The 22,807-nt window shown below is 38.3% G+C and overlaps 2 protein-coding genes across 5 annotated transcripts in view; one reads left to right on the forward strand and one right to left on the reverse strand.

The window, feature by feature from the left end:
* Positions 1-6,317: 6,317 nt before the first annotated feature.
* LOC121321455 (tigger transposable element-derived protein 4-like) lies at positions 6,318-8,911 on the reverse strand. The gene has a single exon (XM_041260419.1). It carries the CDS (start codon positions 8,484-8,486, stop codon positions 6,804-6,806), a length of 1,683 nt encoding a protein of 560 aa, XP_041116353.1. The 5' UTR covers positions 8,487-8,911; the 3' UTR covers positions 6,318-6,803.
* A 27-nt stretch (positions 8,912-8,938) lies between these two features.
* Positions 8,939-22,807, forward strand: part of LOC121321464 (arfaptin-1-like) — a 42,284-nt gene continuing 28,415 nt past the window's right edge. The window contains exons 1-2 of one of the 4 annotated variants that reach the window (XM_041260430.1): positions 8,940-9,626; positions 17,372-17,544. In XM_041260430.1, coding sequence (XP_041116364.1) covers positions 17,374-17,544 — 171 coding nt within the window. In that variant the 5' untranslated portion in view covers positions 8,940-9,626; positions 17,372-17,373. Of the gene's footprint in view, positions 9,627-17,371; positions 17,545-22,807 lie in introns of all 4 variants that reach the window. The other 3 variants (XM_041260437.1, XM_041260454.1, XM_041260445.1) reach the window with 3 other exon arrangements.

The following is a 22,807-nucleotide window of genomic DNA, read 5'->3' on the forward strand; positions in this document are numbered from 1 at the left end:
AACCATTTGGGGGTCTAACGAGCGCCCCTTTACAAAAGTCTCATTTGCTGGGTACCTCTCTCTATCTCCTTTCGTGTTCCGTTCTACCAGGACCAACTTCCTCCCGAGGGGAGGCTCCCCAAGTTACAACTCTCATGTGTTTTCGGTTGCTGGTTCCTTTACCCCTGGGATGTATCGGCATCGTCACCTTCAGTCAGCGACAACTTTTCTATCCTGTCTTCTTAACATTCTAATCTGAAAACATAAAAAGCTACTTAAACATACTTTCTGACGCTGGTCTAGAGACAAGTGAAATCATATCTGTGAAAAGACACAGTAAGGAAGGCTCAGTTTGCAACTAATGAGCAACAAATCAACAGGAAAGACATGATTGGTCCACAATTATGTCATCAGCTAGATCCAAACAACACCCTCTCTCAAAATCAGCCAGTCAAACTGCTAAGCCTGTTTCAGTTCTTTCTGCATGTCCTTTGTGTTCATCACTTGCAACATTAAGGCATATTTTGACAGGATGTAAGGTGGGTCTTAGCCAAAGACGGTTTACTTGGCGCCATGACCAGGTGCTGCGATGTTTGGCCTTAGCATTGGAAGACAAGCATAACCTGATCAATACTCGTCCACAATAACTGGAAACGACTAGAGACTGGAAAATGCTGGCAGATGTTAGTCAACAGCTTATTTTTCAACACCTCAGATTGCCACCACTAACCTTCGACCAGACATTATCTTGTGGTCTGGATCTAGTAGAGCTAACAGTGCCATGGGAGGATGATGTGGATGAGATGTATGAGAGGAAGAAACTTTGGTATGCTCAACTAGCTGCTGAAGTGGAACAACGAGGATGGTCTGGGTTTACCCAGTGGAGGTGGGTTGTCGAAGATTTGTGGCACACTCTCCAACTCTGTTTCTCAGAGATGTCGAGTTCAGTTGCGTCGCACAGTGAAGAACTAATCTGAAGCAGCAGAAAGGAGCAGCAACTGGCTGTGGTTGAGACGGAAAGATTCTGGCTGGGGATCTCAAGCACAATAGAAGGAAACCATCGCTGATGTACAGGTAAGTACGCTGGGCTGAGTTGAGTGTGGGACGGAGGGGGGTAATGCTGGGACGCCAGAATCACTATTGAACCCTCTTGAGGTATGGTGGGCTAGTCGATGAAACACAGATGATGAAAGGTGCCCACTTGAAGACCCCAGAGTTGTACTCTACTTAGCTCAATCCAAACGGTTGTCATGCTGATGCGCTGGGGAGTCCGCACTATGGTTGATCTCCGGAGCCAGCATTGCAGTCGCTGTGTGTGTGCTGATGCGCTGGGGAAGGCAAAATAAGCTGATCCCTGGAGTCAGCATTACACTTCAACCATCAACACCAGTCAGAAGGATATCTACATCATCACAGGGAAAGAAACGTAAATGGATGGAAATGCAGATGAATCACATTAGTTTACTGTAAAGCTACGCCTTAGTTGGTGAGAGCAGAGTTCAAATCAGCATGAAGTTTTAACATGTACTCTTATGTAATGGAAATTACACACACACACACACATATATATACACACACTGTATATATAAACCCTTGGTTTGTTAAAACATCATCACGTGACAGATTATAGTTTGCACTATACCCCTGTATAGTAAAGGTACTTGAACTTTTAATTATTCCATAACAACATGTACAGCCTTAGCTTTCTGAATATGAGCTACAACAAATTAAAAATGAAAAAGACGCAAAAACACAAAAGTAATGATAATATCTGTCACTATCATTCAGCAATATCTCCAATCTAAAAACACATCCTTAGAAGCCATGGAGAAATACAAGACTCAAGAGCTGGGGGCCCACCATCTGCAGGAGAAGCCATCAGGAAACCTAATGGAGATAAAGCTTTAAGGTTTAATAAGACATATATAGACTGGATAGTTCTGGATTTTTGAAAACTATTGTCCTCTCATGTCTTTGCTTCAGGGAATATAATTAGACACTATATCCTCCTCCACTTCAATTCCAGTCCATATTTGTAAATATATACTTTCATATATACTGTAATTTGGAATGTTTCTTACTATTCAGGGCATTTTCTACATCACAGTGTACTAGCTGAAGCTAATTTACATGCTAATGCCCTTGAATGCAGTACTGGGACTGTGAGCAGCATCCTTTATTGAACAGGATGTGGTTACTAATTGGTTTTCTTTGTAGCAGTTGAGGTGAGGAATGTTTTTCTATGCATGCTAGAACAAGTTACAGACAGTGCTGATGCCCATTCTTCTCATAAGTCACATTTACTGAACTATGTGAATTTAAGGCCTTACCCAGTTCTGAGTAAGACCTTCTAAGAGCAACTTACATAGATAATTGCTTCCACCTTCCACTGGACCATTTACCACACGAAGGAGGGTGTGAAAACCAACTACTTAGGAATAGCTATGTAATTTACATTGTAATAACCAATTACCAATGGTTTCTGCTGTAACTAATTAAAAATTACATTGAAACAGTCTTGTTAACATTTTGTTACCTGACACAATTACATGGTAATCTGTTCTTTTTTTTTTTTTTTTAAACAAACAAAAGAAAAATTAAAACTACTTGCACTGTACATGCATAACTATTTGTTCTCATTAGCATGATATTCATTATGACAAAGGTTCAGATTAGTAATGTCTGTACAAGTTTAATATTTTTAAAGTTTTACAAAAACAGAGTGTATAAGACCACTCTTTATACACGAGTTCCTGACCTGATGCAGAGGAACAAACACTGATAAAGGCTGCCTCGCTATTACCACCTTGTGGTGAACTAATGTGCTGCAGCAGTAACTGTTCATGATCTGTGCCCTAGTCCATGCGTTGGTATTTAGAGCTCCGATATGTTCCAGATTTCCACCCAAAGGGTTAGGGTCTGTATAGTCGGTGTGCTGGGGCTGTTTAACCTCCTTTGTAAATACAGTCAATACTTCTGGGTTTTGATTTTAGGGTTTAACCAGTTCCTAACATTAATGTTGGGGTTGCAATTTCAATTTTATTTATTTCTTTACTTCAAACCTCATGATCATTAACCTTTTTGTAAAAACAAGTAAACATGTTTTCTTTCTGAACTATGTATTAAATGCAAACCTTTTCTTGTTCTATTTGTAAAGTGTATGATAAAACAGAACAGGATATTACCTGATTTCTCCCTTTGCATATTTGTGACTTATTGAATTAAAAAAAAAAAATAATAATAATAATAATTTAACCCCAAAATGGTGCAAGACCTGAAAATCAGAACCCTTACCAAAACTGAAAGCAATGTACATATTTAGTTTGTGTTACAGTGTCTAACATGTTATATCAATTCAAATGTATTTCTTGCTTGTTTGTTTTGTTTTTGAGTGACCAGAATTCAAGGACAGAAAAAGCTTGTGTGCCTCATAACTGTAAATCAAGGTTTCTGAAAAGGTTGAGTAACAAAAGGGAAAACTATGGCATAATGTAAAAGAAAAACAAAAAACAGTCCCATAGGAATCATATTTGACCAAACAATTGAATATTATTGCACAAAGAATCAATATACACAAGCAATTTTTAGGGAAACTGTTACTGGCACAAGTAGCCAGCAATGCAGTTTGTATGAGACTAGGGCAAACTGGTACAGCCTATAGAAATTTCTAATACCACAGCTTACAAGACACCCTGCAAAGTTTACAAGAAACGCATTACGTTACCTTTGCTGTGTCCTGTGTTGTCCATATCACAGCAACACATTGTCAACTCTTGAAACTTAATCACAGATTATGGCTTATATATTAACTGGGCAATACATTTCTCAACATTTACTAGGGAGTATTCACCAGGGGCGAACAAAATCTGTTCCATGGTTTGCAGTGTATCCAGATCCCACTCCTTCCTGCAACAACGCTGGGTTTCTGTTCCTGCACAATACACCAGTCATTTCAGTGCCCCAGCATTGTTGCCGGAGGGAGCATGAACTGCATACACTGCAATATCAAGAAAGAAAAAAGTCATTTGCCTCTTGTAAACACTAGACGTTTTGGATAAAAACCCTTCTTCAGCAGTGTAGAAGGAAAAGTAAGCGCAGTGCCGTAAACTCGTTAACTTTCAAGAATTCTGCGGATGACATCATGATTACGTCAGAATAGAATGCTCATTACAAGAGATCCTACAAAGTCCTAATTGTGTTACATAATTTCAAATTAAAGAGAGCGTTATTCATACCACTGTAAAGTTTCTGTACTGAAACACTGCACCTCCCTCTTATTAACCAATTAAAATAAAATGTATGCTAGATAAAACATATTGTATGTCTGGTACTAAATAACTGTCACCATTAAAATGATGATGTGCCCTATTCATAAATAAAGTGCATTTTGAAATTCATAACTTTTCCAAAGAAGCCAACAACAGTCTGGAACAGTTGTGAATATATAATCAATAAATGTATTGATGTATTTTAGTAATTCAACACTTTAAAAACAAATAGCCAAAGCTTTGTAAATAGGGTCCTATATTACAAAGTATTTTAGAGATTCACATTCTAGAACACAGGTTCAGTTTCTGTAAATTAAATGGACAACACACTAGTGATCTGTTTATTGTCTATGAAATTGCAAATAACATTTTTATTTGTTCTACTGTAACTAAAATTAGAAGTACAATAGAAATGTACACACACACACACTAGTACTAGTATACAGTACACTGATTATGAAGCATATCAAATATATTAATTAACAGTTGTACAGATGGTTAGCCTAGAGAAGATATACATTATTATATGATTAGTGGAATCTCTCTGCTATTCACTTCCATCGGCCTTGTGAATCCCGCGATACAGGATGCAGTAGTAATAATAAACATCACAAATATGACACTCCACACCCTCACAGTACGGGTGTATTTACACTAGCAAATACCTGGGCCGAGCCAGGACCAAGCCAGAAACTCCAGCCTCGCAACATATCTGAATCTGGCCCGGGGCCGAGGTAGGCTGTGGGCGGGGTTATTGCATTTCATCATCACGCTCAAGCGTCATGCCAAGAGAAAGTGACAACCCCCAGGACCACAACCTCTAAGTGTTTTCCTAACTCCTTACCTTTACACTGTGGGACACATAACAACGCACACCTGACTGAAATACAAAATAAAATAACTCCTTCTCTATAATGCACATATAGTGAAGCAAAAATTTAACTTTCTGTGAATTAACCATGCATAAAGCACCATGTAATCAACGCTATATTTTTTACAAAAAAAAAAAAAATAACATTCCCATTCGTGGGTCATTTTAATTAGCAGTATTTAAACTATAAATAGCCTGGCTAAACGGAGGTCGGGAGTTCAATTCGAAGCGACAGACAAGCAAACAAAGTGCGAGAATGAGAGTGGAAGTGGCTGTGTAGAAGCCTGCTTACAATCTACCAATTACATTTGACTAGTTTTATAAATTTAATTTGAGTTTAATGAAACCATAAGATATATACTGAAAATCCACAATATGGATGATTAAAATGCTTGTTATTTAACTGGCTGATTGCAGGGATATGAACATGGATCCTTAACACATGGAACGTGTTGGTAAAGTGGGTTACTCAAATGATGTCACCCAAGTCAATACAAAAAGGCAAATTTAAAAATTGCGCCTCTTTGTCTCAGGGATCGAAATGCTATATAAATACACAATATCCACAACTTGAATCAACGGAGCCAGAAGCTTTAATACAACACACAGAAATCGGTCCATAGGTTGTGTACATTAGTTTTGCTTAGCCTGGATATAAAATCTAGACTGACAACATGATTTTTAATGTCTGTAAGTGAAATGCACTTCCTTTTTTCTATCACAATTAAACACATGGTGGCAATTGATATTCCATCCCCAAGCTAACCAGAACGACTTCCTTAAATGTTTTTTTTTTTTTTTTTTTTTGAAAACTTGCTATGGAAACTTTTGTTTGTTCATTTCTAAATGCTTCCCAAAGTGCGAACAATTACATTTGATTTGACCACTTTTTAGGAGGAAACCTCACAGTACATTCAATGTAGTAAAGCTTCACATTTTCCACAGTAGTTCTATGCTGCAAATTCACAACACCCTAAAACAGATTACTAAATTTGGTCCTGCAAAGATTCTCATCTACAGGGCACCAGCCTGTGCGTTCTGGTGGCAACTGCGGTAACCACAGGCTAATAGAAGCTTCACTTGACATGCTATTTATTTTTTCCCATAATCCAAAACAAGAAAACATTTACAGTCAAACCTGTTGAATAACACCAGTTCAGGGGTCATTTGAAAGTTGTGATTTAATACGGGACTATGTATATGTGAGTATTAACAATACAACAAGTGGTTCAGACTAGTACAGTTTCTATAGGTGACCAATTGGGAAGCTCTATTAGTGTGGACACTATTTCACTGTAAATTACTGCAGTTAATTAAAACTGTACTAAGGCACGTTATTTTCTACATCTTTATATTACATTTTAACATTACCAGAACATCAAAAACAAACACACATTAAGCACAAATATGCATTGTTTTCTTGAAAAATAAAATTACTTCATGCACAGCTTTTATCTGCATGCCACTTATTATGCCTTCCACTGATTGTAGAGATAAATCTCACATCTCACAGTGATATTCATGGGCATCATAAATAACACTTTACCTCAAAATCAAGCATCCACTTGCTTAGGCTGAACTAAAACAATGTCAGTTTATTATAATCTTCCCCTGGTTTCTGTTTTAGGATGTGTGGATTTACAAATCTGCTAAAGCATTTTCTCTGTAAGGTAAGCAAGTTACGTTCAATTGGAAGGATCACTCTGAATGAAATTATCTATGTCAGCCATGGAATTGTGGAGACCATGGTTAACCTCATGGCCCCTGAGAAACCTCTTCACGATCGCCAAGGCGGCCAAAGTTTCAGTCTTGGAGGGAGTGATCATCTCAGACCCCAGATACTCATCCTCATCGTCATCTTCACTGTTTCCCAAAGACAGCGCTTCTTCAGATGTCCCCTGACTCCCGCCTGGGTCGTCCATGCTAAGTATTGGCGAGTCTAATGCCATCAAGTCCTCATCCAGTTCTGTATACTGATCCAAAGACAAACCCTCAAGAAACTCCACCCCCACAGCACGGGCCTGCTCAATGAGATCATGCCTGTTTTCCTCCTCAATGCCGACATCCTCCACGCCTGCTGTGTGGTTTTGCAGTTTGAATCTGGCCATTTTATAGCTGAATGTCACAGTCTCCCGTGTAACGTTCCTCCAACACAGGTGCAGCATATCGACCGTGTCCAGCAGAGACAACGTATACTCCTTGCTCTTCTCAACACACTCAACAAACCTCTTTATTAGCTGGTGTCTGTATTTAACTTTAAGACTTTTGATAATCCCCTGCTTCATTGGGTGCTCATTTGGCATGGCAGTAGAAGGCAAATACAAGAGCTCAATGGCCTTCAAGTTTTTCAGCTCAGGATGGGCTGGGCTCTGGCAGACAAACAGAGCAACCCGGCGTTGCTGAGCCTGAAACCTTTCATCGATTTTGCGGACCCATTTTTCAAACACCTCTGGGGTCAAGCCTGCCTTGCTATTGGACTCGTAATCCACGGGCAGCGACTTGACACTTTTGAAGGAGCACGGGTTAGCGTTTTTGCCAATCACCAGTAACGGAAGCTTTTCTGTGCCATCCACATTGGCACCAACCATCACAGTTATTATTTTCCTACTTTGCTTCCCGAACGAGCAGGTTTCCCCCCTGAAGGCAAAAGTATTGGTAGGCAACATCTGATAAAGCAACCCTGTCTCTGCAACACTAAACACATTTTTAGGCTGATACTCATTTAAATAATATGGAAGCACAGTTTGGTACCAAACAGTTGATTTATCCACAGGAGCAGATGGAGCCTCCACAGACTGAGAACGGAACACTAGGCCATACCTAGACTTGAAACGGTCCAGCCAGCCATTGCTGCACTTGAAGTCCTTGTATCCCAACCTCTGTGCAAAATCGTTTGCTTTTACACGTAACATAGGTCCGTTGACTGGTACACTCAGGCAACGTGAAATCTTGTACCATCGCATTAAGGCCTCTTCGAGATCTGTGTAAGTAGCTGTCCTTAGCCGCTTTCGGCTGGGATCAAACCGGAAAGATTCATAGGCATCCAAGATCTTTTCCTTATTTTTTATTATGGAGGACAGAGAATTTTTCTTTATTCCATATTCTGCAGCAACCTCAGTTTTCTTCCTCCCGCTTTCCACAGCACTAATAATATCCACTTTCTCCTCAATGGAAAGACTTTTCTTTTTCCGTATTACAGGCAAGGATGATTTATCCATTTGACCGTCTGCTAAAATGTCTGCAGGTTGAGTCAAGGCATCAATTGGGGTCCCTGGAATTAGATTTTCAGGCAAGGATAATGGATTTTTTTTTGCTACCCCCAATATACTTTGATGTAAAGGGGAAGAATCTACCACGTTCTCTGACATGACTGTGCTGTTGCTCCAATTCCAATTTCTTTTATTAAATTATTTTTTTATTTGTCTTTCAAAATAAATCACATATTCCTTCCAATTTGATTTATTATCAATAATTATTTTGATATGTACTTTATACAGAAGAATATTATGTTTGGAGTCACCAAACTATACAAAATGTAGCACTAGTAGCAATAAATAAATAAATAAATAATACGGATACATTTCTAATTATTATGTTGCACTTTTAAATTATTCAATCAGCATTTATAATACTGCTAACAAGCTCTGTATGAATTTTATAAGCAGTAGTATCTATTGCTTATAATGCCTTTAAATGTATTGTACATGTGACTTCACAAGTACTATGAATCGCTCAAATTCAGACCCCCCCCCCCCAAAAATAAATAAATAAATAAATAAATAAATAAATAAAGGGAAATCGTGCTTCCAGACTTACATTGTTCCTCAAGTGTCCTGTCTGTTAAGAAAAGACAAGTTACTGAGAACACTCCACAGTGGAATCCATACTAGTAACATTTCCCTTAATTTTCTGGCGAGACTGGTGTCTTGAGTAACATGTAACCTGGAGTAAATCAACAACGAATAAACTTTATCATAATTTGGCTTTGTTGCCTTGACTGACAATATGCAGTGACAGTGTTATGCAAAGATAAAAATCCTTTGTCTTCTCGTGCTCTGATGGAGTGTTTTTTTTTTGTTTTTTTGTTGTTGTTTTGTTTTTTATAAGTGATGCTGTTTCCATAAAAAGACAGTTATTTCTTCAAACGAGTGCTTCTAATGCGGATCCGGCGGTGAGCCACCAGCTCCTAAGCATGTCAATGCGGCCAACCTGTTAGTTATAAAACGTGTCTAAGCTATTGTCTTCCTCCTCCTCCATGCAAGGATGCCCACATTTGCTTTGCAGCAGTCGGTGAAAGCCCGGATGTTGTTGCCCCATTAGCAATTTTCTCTGGAGTCCATCCCCTTCCGTGTCTGAAAGACTGACTGACGCAAATGTACGAGGGGATCCAATGAACGTCGCAAAATACTCTAATCAGATTCTTATTTAATACTAAAAACAACGACGTTGCAACGAAAAAAGAAACAGCATTACGTAATCATCTGACGATCAGCACGAAGGATTTGCAGGTAAGACTGAGCTTACCGCATTTTACGTGCATTTTTTTTCTTCTTCATAAAACCACGGTTTGTTTGCTACATGCAAGTTAGCCTGAACCATAGCTGTTGTTGCTGGGGGGGGCGGGGGGTGTGAAAACCTATGGTATGAGTCTATACAGTAACCAGGAAACTTCAGTTCAATGGCTAAAGTAGACTCGGTTTTGGTCAGAGGCCGGCCAGAATACTGTTCTAACAAAGAAAACTAAAGTGTTGCGGTGTTTTTTTTAATAGCTTCTTTCGGAAGTTTCGAAAAAAAAAAAAAAAAAAAAAAAAAAAAACTATGGCAAAAAAGCAGTTAGACGCATCTGCAATGCATCCCATGCATTTATTTAAGTGAGTATTGAAAAAACGTAGGCCCCCAGGAAGTTTATGTGGTATGATGGCACAGTATAATGACATATGGACTTCTCTAGTAACGAAAAGTAACTGGATCCACATGAGAGAGTTGAGTTGGTTTACACAGTGAACACAGAGATGGGTTATTTCATGATTTAAAGTACTTTTCTGGAAAATACAACAGTGGTGTTTAAAGTCTAGAGTTTTTGCATTGGTAACTACAGTACTACCGTTTACGTGTCCATGACACCCAGAAGGAGGTGGCGAAAGTGCTTCCTCCTTTTCTTTTAAAGGTGCAGTGCATAATAGTTTTTATTAAAGTCGTAATCCGAATATCACTTTATATTTTTATCGGAGACCTCAGATTGCTTTGTATCTGTCATATCGTTTGAAGTTTAAAATGTGTATTTTGGGGCCTTTCTGTTTTACTTCATTTCTGTCAACATGGAGATCAGGTCAGGTGTGAATTCCCTATTGGAGAAGCCAGTGGTAATGGGAAATATATTGCTGTAGTCCTCATTTCTGCTTCGGTGGAGCGGATTTAATATAGCCAAGGTTTTATACAGGTTAAACAAGTCACCCATTTACATTTATAGTCTACTTGCAGGACTGAATGTTGTCTCTTGGTTACATTAGCACAGTAGTCTCAGTTAAACTCATTTTGTGTGTGAAATGCCATGTGCTATGCTTACAAGATGTCATGACAAATGTTTAGCGGGCCCACCACTAATGAATACAGGGATGGAAATAAGACTCCTATTGCATAGCAGTTGCACCCATTCCAGATTTTGCTATGAGCTTGATTAACCACAGGGTATTGGTAACAAGCAAATGAGTTTCTCTAAACTCAGTTAAACCAGGAATGGAAGTCTTATTTCTAGCTGGGATAGCTACATGTTTGCAATTAAAACCTTAAAATCTTCTCAGTTATGTTCATGTTACACACAACTTGTATTTACATTTCTGAATTGTATGCCAATGAAAGGTTAGTGATCCAATAAAACGGGCTGTAGCCAAGCTTGGTACCTGCAGATACCATAAAGCTTTCTTTCAGAGCACTTTGAGAGCACCTTAATCCTGGTGTGAATGCCCTCGGTCATGTAGCCCTGACTTCTCATATATGTGCCAGATTCTGGTGCTGAATTGAGGCATAATGTATACTTTAAAACTAGAATATCCCAGTATAGAGCTGCTTCTGTTGTAGAAAACGTTGTGTTCTTTAGCAGCGCGATACTTTCGCAACAAGTATTCTAGTTCCTAGTAACTGCCAGTTTCAACTTCCTGATCATGCAACCTGTGTTTTAAATTTAAATTTAGTGTTTCTTCTTTCTGCATCCCCCCTTCTCCTCCCCAAACTCTAGCTTCCCTGTCACTGCTCCAGACAGTGCTTTTGATACATTTCAGTCCAACGCTACAGTAGTATCTTTCATCATGTGTTTTAATGCACAGTTGAACAAAAAAAAAAAAACCAGCCAATTAATGATGTGCAACTGAAGAGAGTTTTAAATGAAGGTAAGAGAAACGTATCTGTTTAGCTTTATTTTGTTGAGAATTCCAACCTTTACTTCAGCAGCTAATGCCTAGTATTAAAAATCACTTGCGTTAAATCAACTAAGTGGTATAAAAAGTTAGTGTTTGTTTGTATACGGAAGCTGTGTACTGGGTGTTACAACTTGAAAAAATCGGAGTTACGCATTACATTTAAATTGAATACATAAAGAATATGCAGAGCAATTTTGCTGCAGAGCTTGAGTTTACATGTTATCACGCTTCTTGTACTTTGTTGGTTCACTCCATCGCAATGGTCAGTTCAGCATATACTGCATGCGATAGAGAAATGACGGGACAGCTTGTAGCCTGCATGGGAATTGCCAGAAACACGTGACCAATACATCTGGCATTTTCAACAAATAAAATGTATAGTAGAATCCACTCACTTGCAATGAGTGTTTGTGACTGGTGAAAAACCAACTGGATTCTTGATGTCAGATTCTGGAATTCTCAGCGCTGTTTTAGTCCTGCTCAACCTAACCTTCTAATTTACCTGTTAGATGGATCTTTGGAAGGTAATAAACAGAGTATTCTGTGTTTGGATAGAGCTGAAATGCTTTCAATTGCTATAGCAAGGCGATCAATCAGGAATACAGTATTGTCATTTCTTTAGAAATATGTAGTGTGTGCATGCAGACCTTTTGTGACATATAGTCCATCTGCAGCGTGGGAATAATAAAAAAGTTCTGTTTCTGTGTTAATTTGCTTCACAGACGTATTGTTTGTGGTCAATAAAGCAAATAATTGTTTTTGTTTTTTTGTGAGTTTTTTTTTTGTTTTACAGTAGTTCAGAGTAACATTACAGTTAAAATGTAAGGTGGTAGTTAGTGCATACCCCATAAGTTAGCATTTAAGTATGTGCAGTACATACCACTATTCCTTAGATGAGTCTACACTCAAATATAACCTGCACATGGAAAGCAGAATCAAAGCACAATACACATCAGTAACACTGGCACCCCCGAAGTTGCATGCCTACCCTCACAAATATATAAACAAGCTACTAAATGGAGAAATGAAACAATGGACCACAGGATAGTGTAGGATATTCAACATATAACTTAAATAAAAATATATTGTAGCGACTTGCTAACTGGAAAAGTGTCAACATGGAGATGGACAAAATATCTCAATAGTATCAAACCACTGTTTGTTTTACAGAAATGCGCCTGTCAGCTGGTGTTCTGAGTAGCTGACCTGTGCTCCTTACACTATTCATAAACTTAATTGCAGAAGTGTGGACTGTAAAACAAACCACAGTGCCTAAAGCACTACTCTATTCGGAAGCCCCGAAGACGAGAATCTCAGCATGGAGCCGGACAAGAACGCTGCCTGTGGATGCAGTCTGCACATGTGTATCCCTTACTCATACTCCTGCTGAAAGCCCCTTCCAACTGCCACCCCCCCCTCCGCCACGCATCCTGCTCCTACCACACCTGTATGGCATAGTCAGTAGCATGGAATGCAGATCGTGGGTGTCAGAGTATGCTTCTGATGTTGTTTATTTCTCATTAACAATACTAAAAAAAATAAGCTCAGCTGTGTCCTTATACCTGAGTGTGGAATTACCGGGTGAGTGGCATGAAAAGGAAAGGGAGCCTTTGCAGAATGCAACTACAGGGATATTTTATGGATTGAGCCTTTGGGCATTGCGGCCCTTTGCCAGTGTTGCTGAGGATAGGACACTTAGCTAAACGCATGTAATGGAAACATTCTGCGCATTGCAAGCGTGTCACGCTTATCGCAAAACGTAACCATTTTCATTTAAATTTGGCCTTCAGAGCAATTCAAATGTTTTTGTGCTTAAGCACATGAAATTTGCGCACATGCATACATTTGTATCTAGTGTTTATCATTATCACAGGCATTCGCATGGCTAATAAGCTCAATATTTAAAGGGCCATCACAGATTCTATGAAATTTAAACAAATGTATCTGTGCTGTGCGGTTTGCTGGGAAGTGAGTTTATGACAGGAGTCACGCAAATATGAGTACATGTTACCTATTCTAATTAATTTACATTTTTTGACTTTCTTGTTTTCTGTTTCAGTGATTGGATGAGTGAGTGCTGGAGTGATGTGTGCGGAGTTAAGGCTTGCTTTTTAAAGGCGTTATTTTGTGCCTCATAAAACTGGTTTTGTGCTTGGCGCATACTTTCGGACATGGCAGGATCTCAAATTGTCGGCCACTCTCGCCAAATTGCGCTATGCATATGTTATATTTGTGCACAGTGCAAAATGGATTGTGGCACGCAAAAAAAAGTTTCGAATATGGCACATTTTGCGCATTCTTGCATAACGGCCATTTGCGATGTGCATAACCCTCTGCGGGGTGCACAAACCTTTCGGAGATCTGGGCCTGTGTCTAAACTAGAGAGTAAATGACACAAAATCTTATCTGGAGAGCTGGCTGCTGCATTTTATTTCAATTCGAGATCTCTGTATATTTACATGGCTTTGGAACAATTGTTCTTATACCTGTGTTTGCAGGTATAAGATAAATAAATACGATAACAATCTTAATGCAACAGTAAGTTTACATGACATTGTCATGTTAAATAATTAGGACTGTGGTCGAGCACAGTTTTGTTTTATTGACATTTATATACTTGTTTTCTTTTTCCATAAAATATTTTTGTTGCAACTAAACAGCAGACTTTGAAATGTCCAGTTGGTAGGTAAAACACGACCACCTGTTTCCACTCACTTGTGAAATGAAGAACCGATTCACTGAATGAAGTAAAACACCTAGTTTGGAAGCATTACGTGTTTTCTTTTGTTTCAGCACTAAATATGTTTACCCATTGTCTTTTACTGCACATGTGAATTAAGCTTCATTATATTGATCGGTATCTTGCAGTAAACCCGATGAGTTAATCTCAAATATGAAGTTAAAAGGTTTCTCACAGTATTTGAGTAACTGCAGGAAGAATAACCTGAGACGGATTACAAATTAAAAAAAAAAAAAACTAAGGGGGCGCCGAGAAAAATCAGAACTAGATTTGAAGCACTTATTGTACTTTTCATTCAGCAGAAGCAGATGTGTTAAATGAGAAGATACTTTCCATTAAAAAAGGCAATGATTTTATATAGCCTACTGAGTAGTATTTTGGCGTTTTATAGTACAACGTGTTTGGATTAAGGTTAGAGTTAAACACCCAATGCTCTGAAATTAGTCCTAGAATGACTTTTTAAAAAATGATCTTGTGGAATGCTTGGATTCTCCTCTTGAAAGAACACTGCACCCTCGCCCCCAGCACATTCTGCTTGAAAGGCGTCCTTTAAGATGGTTTCAGCTTTTTCACAATGATGGCTTTACCTTGCTCTGTCTGTTTTATAGTGCAGTGTGTATAACACTAGGCTGTTGTGTCATGGAAATAAGACTCCCGTTGCATAGGAGTTTTAGCCATTCTAGTTATAACTTTAATTATCAGTCACACCTAAGTGTAAAAAAACCATCTCACAATAAAGCCTTAACTCATGGCTCAATTTAATTTGATCACCACAATGGGCTTGAATCTCAAGCTACTCAAAAGTTATGTTCCTCATTGAAATGCGATAGTTTTTCAGATTTGGTTTACAGGGAATTCTCAAACTTAATTTGCTTCTATCTGCCAATGAAACTGATTTGAAAGACTCGTTCATGTCCAACAGCAGCAGATCGAGAAGGATGTGAGAGGTGGGTTTTATAGAATGCCAAAAAAAAACAAAAACATGTAGGCAGAATATTCGTTACTCCTTTTTATTTTTCTGGGAGTCTTCTCTGCAAAAACTGTACAAACCCAAATATTAGGATTTTGAAACTATTAAGGGTATGAAATGTGTTATTCTGCAATACTTTTCAAGTTTGACTTGCATTAAAATTATAACCACTTTGTTGATTTTTCTAAGTTTAGACCTATTGCAGTTTTTCTTTTGTTGTCCTGCATTGAGCTACTGATAAATAGTTCTCCAGATAGTACCACTAAAAATGAATCTCTGTAACAGAACTAGTTTCTTAAATATATTGTGAGGTTTGAGTTATGGGGTATTCCTTGGCTATTACATCAGAGTGATTCATTGCTGGCTCAGAGTAGTTGTAGGCTGTTAGGACTGATGCCACCAGGTTAGTAAACCAGCATAGCTGTCAAAATCCTGCTGTACTGTAGGTTCTACTTGTCGACTCGCACATGTTGATTGTTGTCTCTGCTCTGCTGCGGTTCACTGGTTTGTTACAAATGCTCTTTCCATGTAAGCCGTGGTCAATACAGACCTTGGCATCCGTCGTGTGATTTGGCCACCGAAGCTGCTTTGTTTCCAACTTACTGTAAAAATCGTTTTTTAGGTCACACTGGCATAAAAGTTGCTCCCCTCCATTTTGAGACTTCAATTTTAGGAAAACACCGTTTTTTCTGTTTTAAAATACTTTATTTTTCCTACATGCTCAACATCGATAAATAAAGATAAACAGGTTTAGTTTCGAAATAACCCTTGTTTGCAATGTTTTATTCCATTTAATAATTTTAATGTTCTTAGTTAAACTGCTAGAAACTGTTCTGTTTTTCAAAGTTTCTAATACTAGTTATACATCCCACATCACATCTGCTTTATCAGGTACCCAAAACAAGTTCAACAGCACATCTTATTTGCTTTACTGAACATTTCTTTCCAAAAGCATACTTCGACTTTAGTTCCTGCTGCATTGGCTTTTACAAATGTGTTGTGTTCTCTGCAAATTTAAAAATAAAAACAATAAAAAAACAAAAACAAACAATAAACTAAGCAGTGCACCGTTTAATAACCAGTAAATAAAACATTTGTGTTGCATACGATGCAATACAATTACATTCAGTTTCCAGCTGCACAAATACATTCATTTTGTTTTGTTAATCAGAATAATAACCTTACACATACTTTACAAGTGTACCACTGTGTTGCACTGACATGTAATACGAGTTACAGTATGTATTAGTCAATCATAGTACTCCATTCAAACAAAATGTTTTCTACATCGGGCCATACTTTCCTCCTCTATCAGTTTGTTTTATCTCCAGTCACATGTTTTTTCAGCATTGCGATTAGCATGTAGGCTAAATTCAACAAGGTGCAATTTCAAACCAGTTGAGTAGCATTTCTTGTCTGACTGTCCTGCTTTATCCAGCCTCAAAGTCACCTGCATTATTATAGCATTGCAGTTACAACGAACAAAAGACTTGATAAGTTTATTGCACGGCTTTCTAACTGAGCTGATCTGTAGCTGTTTGCTATGGATCCCAGAGGCAGGTTCAGTCTGAATGTTGACAAATCCATGGCTCGGGAGGGTGGGAATAAGGAAATTCATAGAGGCTGACCGCTATTGTGTTAACTGTGAAGCAGTATAGCTGTGACATTTTTGAGAGGAGGTCAGTCAAGAGTCTGAAAGTTTGGGTTTAACATTCAAAATGGCTGTGGGTATTGAGAGTAACAAATTATTGCTTTTAATTAGAACAGTGGTTTTGAATGTCGTAGATCCTGAAAAAATTAATCTGGCTGTTGACAGTTAAGTTTGTGTGAGCCATAATAACCGTGGCTGTAGCAATCCCATTGTGGTACAGTAATTTAATATTAGACACACCGGCACAGACTGTACGTCAGTGATTTGACATACAGTTGTTCTGTTTGTACATTAATGGTCTTTGTGCTACGACTAGCAATTTGCAGCAAAGCTGCCGAAGTGGCCTGTTTTTGTTTTACATAACCTGTTAACCTTCATCAAGGCTACTTTTTGGTTAACAGGTTAAGTAAAACAAAAAAATAAATATAAAACAATAAAATGTACAGTTTTACAATGACACATTTCCTTGTTTTCAGGAATGTCTGAAGGTATTGTTGAGGTGGAAGCTCTAGAGGTTCAGCCAGATGATCCTCAAAAGGATAATGAGGAAGCTGAGGCTGAATTATCTCACGAGGCTATAGAGGGATCTGAAGCTGATGTACCTCAAAAGGATAATAAGGATGCCGAGTATGCTGAGGCTGACTCAAAGGTGAACAATATACAAGACGGTTTTGTCAAAACATTTGATTCCTTCAGTACCACTAGTACTGCTGCTGCTACGACTACAGTTACTATCGGGTCATTCCATGTGAAATTTATTCCTGAATGTTCTCCAGTTCGGATGAAACTGTGTGTGCGTACGTGTGTTGAGTTTGTCCAACAAGCTGGTTGTCTCTATGACTCATACTGTACTTTTTTATAAGATAGAAACACATCCTTGTTTGAATAACTGAACAAGTTCATTCTCTTTTGAATTTCTTTGATCAATGAAATGTTTTTCTTGGTCAAGATTTTGGATGTAGTCTTGTGACCTTACACTTAACAGGCCTCAGTACTGTACAATAGTATTACAGTATGTCTGCCAACTTTTGTGTAATTCTGATGAGGTGACCGAGCATATGGAATGACCCTATATGCTAAAAAAAAAAAATAGATTTATGGCAACACGTACAGACCTGTTTGTGCTGCTATGCAAGGTTACAGTGCTTGGAAACGTTTGCTTTAGCAAAGAGACACCATATCCATACAGGAGGAGGATCCTCTTTATTAAACATGGTTAGGATCCTAAACATGCACAGCTTGATTAAAACTTTTGGATCAGGGGTCTCCAACTCTGGTCCTGGAGAGCTACTGTGGCTGCTGGTTTTCATTTCAACCAATCTTTCAATAATTGAACCAATTATTGGCTTAATTAGTCGAGATTAACAGGTGGTCCAGATCTTTAGCCACTGATGATGTAAAGACACCTATAAAACCTGCTGGGTAGGGGCTCTCCAGGACTAGGGTTGGAGACCCCTGCTTTAGATTAACCAGCATGCTTTTATTGGTATATTTCATTAAAAAAAGATAAATTATTGAGCAGTCAGACAATAACCTGTTACATGCTGTCATGACTGATATTCTGTTTTTGTCAACTGCCTTTTTCTTGTTTTTTAATTGTTGTTGTTTGAAGAACATCAACAAGAACGCTCTCTTGAATAGGGGCTAACTACAGTGCCTATAGAAAGTCTACACCCCCTTTCAAAATTTTGACCTTTTGTTGTCTTACAGCCTGGAATTAAATTTTTTTTTTTCCATTTATCTACACATCCTACCCCACAACTTCCAAGTGAAAAAAAATATTCTAGACGTTTGTAGAAAATTAATTAAAAATAAAAACTGAAATAGCTTGGTTGGATAAGTGTCCACCCCCCTTTGGAATAGCAATCCGAAATTTGCTCAGGTGTAACCAATATCCTTCAAAATCACACACCAAGTTAAGTGGCCCACACTGTTAAATTGTAGTGATTCACATGATTTCAGGATAAATTCAGCAGTTCCTGTAGTTTCCCTCTGCTGGGTAGTGCATTTCAAAGCAAAGACTCAACCATGAGCACCAAGGCGCTTTCAAAATAACTCTGCGACAAAGTTGTTGAAAGGCACAGATAAGGGGATGGTTATAAAATCTGGCCGGTATGGTAGGGTGGCAGGAAGGAAGCCATTACTCAAGAAAGCCCACCTTGAATCGTGTTTGAAGTATGCAAAAAAACACTCTGGGGATTCGGTAGCCATGTGGCAAAAGGTTTTGTGGTCTGACGAAACTAAAGTTGTACTTTTTTGTCTAAATGCAAAGCATGTTTGGCGCAAACCCAAAGAACACCATCCCTACTGTAAAGCATGGTGGTGGCAGCATCATGTTATGGGGATATTTCTCATCGGCAGGGACTGGGTCACTTGTCAGGATAGAAGGTAAAATGAATGGAGCAAAGTACAGAGAAGTCCTTGAGGAAAACCTGCTGCCCTTTGCAAGAAAGTTGAAACTGGGACAGAAGTTCACCTTACAGCAAAAGTGACCCAAAGCACACAGCCAAAGCTACACTGCTAAGGAACAAAAAGGTAAATGTCCTTGAGTGGCCCAGTCAGAGCCCCGACCTAAATCCAGTCGAAAATTTGTGGCATGACTTGAAGATTGCTGTCCATCAATGCTCCCCAAGGAACTCGACAGAGCTTGAACCGTTTTGTAAAGAAGAATGCACACCTAGATTTGGCAAGATTTGCCCAAAGTTGGTAGAGACCTATCCCAACAGACACAGGTGTAATTGCTGCCAAAGGTGCTTCCACCAAGTATTAACTTTCTCAATAAAAACTTATTTTTCCCCAAAACAATGTGGAGTATTGTCTGTCAATAAGTGGGAAAAAAAAATCCTCATTTTAAATGCATGAAACTCTGAGGCACTGACACAACAAAATGTGAAAAAAAGTTCAAGGAGGTGTAGACTTTCTATAGGCACTGTAATGAAAAAGTTCAATACTGTGCATGTGGGCATGGTATCTGGTGTTCTGGTCCTCTTAGTTTGTGAGTGGTAGTCTGTTGTGGGGCACAACTAGAGGCCTCTGTAGAATGGGTAGAGAAACTTTTCGAGTATTGATGAAATCATCTTTCTTCATAACATATTCAAGGGAAATGAAAGAATTCACTTCACTAAAGCACCTTATGTTTAAAATGTACTGAAGAGTGCTGATTTGTTTAGTTTAATGCCTAAGGACACTGTTGTAGCTGTAAGATATTACTATTAAAAATTCATATGTATTAAAACATTACAAAAAGGAAAAGGTAACAAAGTTGTTTCAGTTTAAAAATACTAACAAATTCAACCCACTATTATCCTCGAAGGTAAAGCCAAAACACATATTTTTTTTTAATAACTTACAAAATAAATAAAAAATAATAAAATAACCCATAGATGATTTTTTTTTTTTTTTTTAAAAATTAGAATGTATTAAAAATAAAAAAATAATCTCAGAATTCATTTCATTTTATTATCTAGGTAAGGTAGTTTAGAAATCAACAGTAATTGCAGAGAGAATACAAGTTACTAAAATCGTGTCTAATTTTAGAAGGATTATTTTTATTTAGTGTTCGAACTGTAATTTTTCCCCCCCGATTTTTTTTTTTTTTTTCCTCCCGATGTGGAATGCCCAATTAATTTTCTCCTCACCACAGCAATTTCCCATGTGGCTTCGGAGAGTAGAAGATTCAGTGCGTGTTGGTGGATGCCATCAAGCTGCCGACCTCTGGAGGACAAAGGCCAGCCCTGCAGGTGTCTGTTCTGAGCACACTGGGCACCAGGCCTGCAGAGTACGCTGTAGAGCAATGAGGAGAAACAGTCCCTGTCGGTTTTACCTCCCTAACGCACAGGAGAGCCTAAAACAATGCGACGTTCCCTTCAGAGTCCCCAGCGAAGACCAGCCTACTTCGCACAGCCAGGACACAAACCTGCACTATATGACTAACCCTGCACACCACACGGCTGCACTTCAACCAGGAGAGACACTCGGTTACCTCCTTTTTAGAAGGACATTTTGAGTATGTTATTACAAACATGACTTATTTGCTTAGTAAATTCTAGGCCTTCCTACTTTGTATAATCGTGTTTCCTGCAGTGACTGACTTTATATTGGGTGGGTCACAAAAATCTACTTTTTTTAATTGTTTATAGTAAAATACTAGCCAAGCAGCAAAAACAAAGCGAACGAGACAAGCTACGGTAATGTAAAAGTTAATCATTAAACAGTTTTAGGTACTGCGATTGTACTGTACGTTTTTTTTTTTTTTTTTTTTAATCTGTGATCTTTAGTTGCTCCTGTGCATTTTCATTTGCAAGTGAATTGTGACATTAGAGCACTATATTCTGCAATTTTGAATACTGACTTTGGATAATGTTAATTCTGGATACTGTTGTGTTTTTTTTTTTTTTTTTTTTTAATCTTTTCTAAATTGCATTGCCTTTTATGTTTGATGCAGTTCTGTGCATGGGTTATATTTTGATTTAATTTTGCTGTTGGGCAGTTAATGGGGAATTTTACATACTGCTACAATAAGTACCAGATTTATAAGTATTGTATTGCAGTCCACGTGTCCACAATAATCTCTTTTGGCAAGTGACATTTCTGTTGAAAATATAGCACTGTACCAGCAAAACCAACTACAGTACATCTAAATGGAAGCCTACTTATTTTAAAACAGTCCTTTCAGCGATGTACTTTTTGACATTGTATCTTTTTTCCTTTCCCTGTAAAAACTGACAAGGGTTGGAACTGGCCTGAAGTAGTTTTTTAAAAGTAGTGAGTAGCTGTTTCTTGATGAAAGAAATGCACTGTCCTTTTCTTCAGGTCTTAGTTTGGTTTATTCACTATTAAGGTTTAATTCCGGAAACAAAAAGAACGCTCAAAGCAACAGTACAGATCACACTTTCATATGCAAACTGTACGGTGCAAAACTTAAGTTCAAAACATAACAGAATTAAATAATATAATGCAATACTGTAGGTTTGATCCTCCAGGACTTCTTGATCAACAAGTCTCCATTACTAGTCTTAGTGAAAGAGAGAAGCGAGCTGAGCTGAGCGCACCTTGATTAAGTAGCCACTGACCACAGCTCCCCTACTTTCTTCTCTTTGTGGGTTAGATAACCCCCTGTGGAAAGTCTCATGTACTGTATGTGTTTTAAGGAAAACTGATTCTGGCTCACACTGCCTAAGGTGGTGTTAACTTGGTGTGGCCCTTTTGTTCCTTTATGCTTAACCTATGTTATCTCTTGAGCGCATCGGTTCCTCCAGCAATGTGCAATTGTTTGTTTTTATTTCATCAGTGCAATGAAATGCAATCTTGCAATCTCTCATTTACCAGTTACTGTACCTCCTGTGATAAACTCATTTTAAAACTAACAGTGTACAAACCTGCAAACACATGTATCTTATATTGCATTCAAACTTCTTTCCATGTTGTCCAACACAGCCAAAATGAAATAATCAGATATGATCGTTTTAACCGTCACCGAAGTCAACATTATATACGCTCAGATATGTGAGTGCAGACTGTACTGTGTTCTGCTGGTGGTCCATCATGATTGTTTGCAAGGCTTTTGAAAACTACTGGTACTTTGAGGGCACTATCACCTGAACCCTACAGTTTACTGTCTGCTGTTTAACCTTGGTGTCTGGGTCAACAGTTTCTGAGCAAGAACTGAACCTCCATAGAAATTGAGAGAGCAGCATCCTCCCTCACCCCCCAATGTGTTTTGATTGCGTTTAAAAATAAATAAACAAATAATTAAAACCAGGTTTATTGTGCTTTTTCCCCTAATAAAGCATTTTTGGTGATTTGAGTCAGGTAACAGAATCTCAGTTTGATGATGTACTAAGTGAGGCGTGCAGTATTATTAATTCCGTTCTTAAGCTTTTTCATTTTAACTTTCCTGCTTCGTAAGCCTG

The sequence above is a fragment of the Polyodon spathula genome, chromosome 1 (genome assembly GCF_017654505.1).
Source record: "Polyodon spathula isolate WHYD16114869_AA chromosome 1, ASM1765450v1, whole genome shotgun sequence".
Taxonomy (NCBI): domain Eukaryota; kingdom Metazoa; phylum Chordata; class Actinopteri; order Acipenseriformes; family Polyodontidae; genus Polyodon; species Polyodon spathula.